Source organism: Marmota monax, unplaced genomic scaffold, assembly GCF_021218885.2.
Source record: "Marmota monax isolate L192 unplaced genomic scaffold, Marmota_monax_Labrador192_F-V1.1 WCK01_AAM20220418_F8-fsc00003, whole genome shotgun sequence".
Taxonomy (NCBI): domain Eukaryota; kingdom Metazoa; phylum Chordata; class Mammalia; order Rodentia; family Sciuridae; genus Marmota; species Marmota monax.
The window spans coordinates 23297964-23303963 of NW_026694084.1; the positions used below are offsets into that span (position 1 = coordinate 23297964).

The 6000-nt window shown below is 41.2% G+C and overlaps 1 protein-coding gene across 1 annotated transcript in view; it reads left to right on the plus strand.

Annotated features, from left to right (window-relative positions):
* The window catches only part of Slc30a8 (solute carrier family 30 member 8), a 37411-nt gene extending 32346 nt beyond the window's left edge, over positions 1-5065 (plus strand). The window contains exons 7-8 of the mRNA XM_046464856.1: positions 1507-1641; positions 2985-5065. Coding sequence (XP_046320812.1) covers positions 1507-1641; positions 2985-3130 — 281 coding nt within the window. The 3' untranslated portion in view covers positions 3131-5065. The remainder of the gene's footprint in view (positions 1-1506; positions 1642-2984) is intronic.
* Positions 5066-6000: the final 935 nt, after the last annotated feature.

The window sequence follows — 6000 nt, forward strand, 5'->3', positions numbered from 1 at the left end:
ATACCCAGGCTCCAGAGAACTAGATTTAATTGTCTGGGGAGTCTTGATATATTTTTTAGCATACAGCAAGACCGAAAAACATGTGAGGTCCTGCTTCTCAGGGACTCACAAGTATTAGTGTCATGGTTCTTAATCTCACCTGTGTAAAAGACTCACCTGATGAGCACTGAGGTTGGGTCTCCTCCCCAGAGAGCTGATTTCATGGGTCTTGGGAGTAACCTTGTCATCAGGGTTTCTAAACTGTGCCAGCAATTTTGATGTGCACACAAGGTTCAGAACCACCCGAAGATCTGGGGGTTTCAGAACCTCACCCATGGAGCTTTCCATTAGGGGGCCCAGATAGGAGCCAAGTCTTTATTACTTTTAACAAACACCTCAGGTGTTTGCATTGTGCATTATGTAGAGTTGAAATAGAGGCTACAAATGAATCATTCTTAGACATATATTCTACAGATCCTCTTTGGGTCATCTTTAGCTGATAGGGATTTACTTAACATAAGATTTTACCATTGTTGTGCTGGTTGGATTGGTATTTCTCCCAAAAAAATTTTTTTTGGAAAGTTTTTCCAAAAATTTTTTTCCAAAAATAAATTCTTATATCGAGTTGATTTCTATTTTCCTATTCCAACCAACCATCGTTTCTGTTTCTCTCTCTGAAGTTAGCCAGAGAAACTGTCCTTACACATTCATGTTCTGTCACCTTCTATATGACAGGTCTTGCAACATTTGAAAACAGTGATCACACATCTCTTGGCCTTCTCTTCTCCAAATTAGAGACACCCAGTTCCTTTGCCCAAAAGAAGAGCTGGTTGACTGTCAGATTTCCCACCTTCCTGTATTCCCCACGTGGTTTCTTTAGACACAAAGATGACAGTCAAACTATTCCATGTTCTGACCCAGCCACTGAATGCAGACTAATGTACTAAACTAATGGAAAATTTAAAAATCAAATAATAAGATGGTATTACAATGTTAGGATCCTCTATTAGCACAGTCCATTATGTGACCTGGTAGATAACCAACATTTTTATAGCGTTACAATTTACAAAGACCCGATATCTCTTGAAGGGTTCCTCAGAGAACTCTGTGATCTACAAATTGTTCTTATCATCCCTATTTTACTACAAATATGTTGAGGATCAGAGAAGCTTCATAATTGGAGTAAATTCACAATAGTTGTAGGCAGGATGCTAACCCAGGATTCATTGAATATCAAATCCCATGTCGCTTCATTTTGCTTTCCAGAGTGCACGCGGATAATTAGGAAAAGCACAATTAGTTTAATAATAGACTAAGGATGATTACTGTTGTTGATTGTTGCATAGTAAATCCTGCAAGGATTCTGCCTGTGAACTTCTGATTGATGGTAAACCTTTGGAAATAGTCGGATTTGTAAACATTTGAAGTAGGAAGCCAGAAAAGGGGAGGGCAAGTTGGCGAGGGCTTGGCAGTGCAGTTAGCCATCTCCACCAGTTGGGTAACAACGCCTCCTGCTCCTTCCATCAGGTGTACCAAAGGACCTGAATTACAATGTTGTGAAAGAGCTCATCCTGGCAGTCGATGGCGTTGTCTCTGTGCACAGCCTGCACATCTGGTCTCTAACAACGAACCAAGTGATTCTCTCTGTTCATGTTGCCACAGGTCAGTGAGTTTTGTAAACACCCCCAGGCAAGATTCCATCCTTTTCCTTAAAAGTCAGTAATTTCTCTTCTTTTTCGAGGGCTGACCTTAGTATCCATTGCCTGTCAAAACAGCTGTCGAGTGGTTTGTACTTTGAAAACCCACCAGTTTATGGTGGTTGTCACAGCAACCATGATACCAATGACATTCTCCAGGCTGATTGCAGTGCAATACAAAGACCCAAAATGCCTCCCCAACTTCAAGGCCTTGGATTCTGAAAATTCCACTTCACCTGTTTGGCTTGGTGTCTGACCACTAAAAATATAGAAAAGAATTTAGCAGTAAATCTTGATTGAATCTCTGCTGCGTATAAGATGCTCTGCTCAGTGCGGATGTTAGAGGGAGAGACTGAGGCCCCAACCATAAAATTCGAACAAGCTAACAGATGTGCTGGGAGAATTAGGGCAGGTCCTTCCCCGGATGGTTGGAGATTCTGTGACCATGTGAGACGATTCTCAGGACATTATACTAACAGCTACTTTTTTTTTTTTTTAAATAGAAGGTGATTTTGTCTCTGAAATGTCTCGGAGCTGGGAGAAATAGTAAGTGGGAGGTCTTTCACTGCCTCAGGAGAGAGCTTAGGCCAAGGATGATGAGTTAGGCTGCTAAAATATAGTTCAAGAAGTTACTTAGTGGCAGAGGGACGGGGACACCAGTGACCGTCATTTGAGGGCTATACTTCTCAGACATTCTCATCTTCTCTGAGGGGCTCAGATCTGGCTTTGGGGAATTTACAGCATTCTCTACACCAATATTTCACTGCAAATGAAAGAATATAGTAAACAATCAGGTTACTGGGGAAGGGACTTTATAGCCTCCTGATACCATTTGGGACAGGAAAAAAGATGGCCGTGGGGTTAGCTGCTCTAAGAGAGGTCTGTGGGGAGCTCTGAATGCTTCCTGCTTCCTGTCACTTGCCTTGATATAAATTCTAATTAAATCCAAAACTACAACCCAGAGATCCCTGGGGGCTGGTGAGCAGGACTGTGTAAGAAATAACAGTTCTATCTTGGCTCTTTCACGGGTTTGTCTTCCTTCCATACTCAGCTCCTGGGAGTGCCAGACTCCAGAGGTGACTATGGGCAGGAAGAGTTCCCATAGTGACAGGGCACTTTGCTGCACTTGAATGTCCCCTGCCTTGTCTGTGTGAACATAGCAGAGCCAATGTGGCTTCCTCTGAGTGCTCTGCCTATGATGCCCAGCTCCCCACCCCCAGGCCCAAGACAAAGCATTTGAAGCTTAAGTCTTAGCCATGGCTCATGTGTGTAATCAATGCTAATCTCACCCTAGTTCTTTATCAACAGCAGCCAGCCGGGACAGCCAGATTGTCCAGAGAGGAATTGCTAGAGCTCTCAGCAATAGCTTTCCTGTGCATTCACTCACGATTCAGGTGGAGTCTCCAGTCGACCAGGACCCTGCCTGCCTTTTCTGTGAAGACCCTCGGGACTAATTCAGTCACACTGTCAGCTTCCTCTGTTTGATAGACCACAACATGCTGAAACATCAGAAATAAGTAACCAAAGGAAGAATTTTGAGAAAGTCACGATACAGTGTAATGCACGTTTTATTCTGAAGATGCATATAGATCCATCCGTCAATTGGCTTTTATACTCACGAGTAGCAGTGTTCAATTATAGGAAGGGTGTAAAGGTTATTCTTAACTGGCACCAAGATAACAGCTGTTTGTAACCACTGGCAATAAAAGTTTTACCTCCCTCCAATAAAGCATCCTGAAAATGAGTAGGTAAATATGAATTGAAGAAAATCTTATCTCTTCAGTGGAAGAGACAAATAGCCACAAAATTCCCCCCAAACCTCAGGGGTAAAAGGGAATCTAGAGTCATTAGAATTTGATTTGTCCATCATCCTTAGCTAAGATGACCTGGGCAAACATCTTCTGCTCCCATCAACATCACAACTAAATGGGGTAGAAATTCCCTCTGTCTGTTAGTCTTGGATACAAATTATGTTGTTATGTGTCTGAAACTGTTGAATTGTATTTTACTTTTCTGCATAGAAGTCCTGGGCAAAAGAAAAATTGTGAAATTACTGATTTTTGAGTGTTTTCATGTCGTATGACTTAATAATGCAAGAAAATGAGGAGACACAGAGAGGGAGAGTACTTGCCCAGGTCACATGGAAGGTAATTTGGTTAAGAATTAAGATCATAACTTTCAGATTTTGAAAAATATTGATGGACTGCTAACTATTATTCAATTATTATATGAACTATTTAGATATATGTATGTCCATTGTTAATTTTTTCCTAACAATAATTTTGACAAGTTGGAATAAATGCCATTATTGTATTAAAAAGACACAAGACTCAAAAATGTTAAGCAACTTTCTAATGTTATTTATGCATTCATTCAAAAAATAGTTTTTTTATGTTTGCTATGAGCTGAGACATTGGTGAATGTCTGTTTTCTATTGCTATAACTAAATTACACAGACTGGGTAGTTTATAGAGATAAGAGATTTATATGATTCACGGCTCTGAAGACAGGGAAGTTTGAAGTCGGGTGAGTACATATGGTGAGATCCTTCTGCTGGCAGGAGCTCTCTGCAGAGTCCCAAGGCAATAAGGGCATCACAATGGAGAGGTGATGAGCCTCCTAGCTCTGCTCTCTTCTCCTCTTATAAAGTCATAGTCTCATTAGATTAGGGTTCCACATGTCTGGTCTCATTTTAACCTTAATTCTCTCCCAAAAGTTTCACCTCTAAATACCACGGTTGGATTAAGATCTCACAAGAAGGATTCAACTTCAACAAGAGTTTCGGTGGGGGCTGTTCAAACATAGCTGTGACTTTTGCCCTCAAACAATTCTTTTTCTTTTGTGGGGGAGATAGCCATTGCATGGATAAACACACCCAGGAGCATATTACAGGGAGCTGCAATGAAATGAAAGAAGAGAGAATTATGTAGATTGAGGAAAGTCAACAGTTTCTCTGAGGAAATAGCATCTAAATTGAGAGCTGAATAAAAAACATAGGTACTATTAAAGTCAATTATAAGAGGAAACATGTTCTAGAAGAAGAAAGATATGAACAGACCCCCTGAAGAACTTGGTGCATTGTGGACCTGAGAAAGGCCCTTGTAGCCAAAGGGTACACTAGAGAAGGGAGTGAGTTAAAAAAAAAAACATGAAGGACATGAAGCAGGAGAGATAAGTAAGGCCAGGTCAGAAAGTGGCTGGATCTATTTTGTCCTAAAGCCCATCCATACTTTCTTTGAACACTTTTTTTCTGTTTTTGTTTTGTTTTGTTTCCGACCTATAAATCGATGCCAACAATTAGTCATTGCTTCAGAAGTGCGTGAAAAATATGTATGATTGTACATTCTTCAAAAGGATGGGATAAATAAAATGTTAAATGTACAAGCTAAGGGATGACAATGTTTCCTTTATGTGTCCTGTCCATCACTGAATGTGATTCACAGGTAGCACTGGACTTGACCCTGTCTACACAACAAGTCTGTCTAAAGCAAGAGGTAACCTGAAGGAATTGGAAAGGTCATGAACTGACCTTCCAAAAGGCCTTGCTCCCTAGATTTGGGGTTATATCATTAGCATCAGAGCTCTGAAATAGAGGAGATGGAGTGGCATGGGTGGAATCTAAAACTACGGTGGAGGAATAAACTTGACAGAGAATTAGAAAACACAGTTTCCATCCCTTTCTTCTTCCCTCCATGTGTCTACCCTTAAATTGGTTCTCAGTTCTCTCAGATTCTTCATTTGAAAACAGGGATTCCATTTTCACCAGGGGATTTCAATCAGAATTACATGGGATAATAAACACAAAGAACAAGATTCTTTGTGTGGTAAATATTGAGTGCTCAGTAAGTGGTCCCTCCAGTCCAGGGTTTCTCAACCTCAGCACTCCTCCTTTTGGGGTCTGGATCTTTGTTGTGGAGGCTGCACTGAGCATGACAGGAAGCTCAGCAACATCCCTGGGCCCTACCCACCAGCTACCAGTTATGCTCCCACCCCTAGTTGTAACAACCAAACAGATGCACAGACACACAGAGAGACTTCTGGGCTACAGGAAGAATGGGGGGTTGCTTTGATGGTAGAAATTTGGAACTTGAATGACAAGAACCAGAGCACAAGAAGAGGCAACTTTGGACTGATGCATGGTCACTGAGGATCCATGACATTAGGGTGACAGCCATGCTGGAGGCTCTCTAGAGAGACCAAGAACAGAGCATTCCAGACAGAGAAAGGCTGTGCACAAGGCACATGTACATTTATTCTGCTAGTTTTTAATTTGAAAAGTGAAATACAGATGACAAAGGAAACACTCAACCCTGTGACTTTTAAA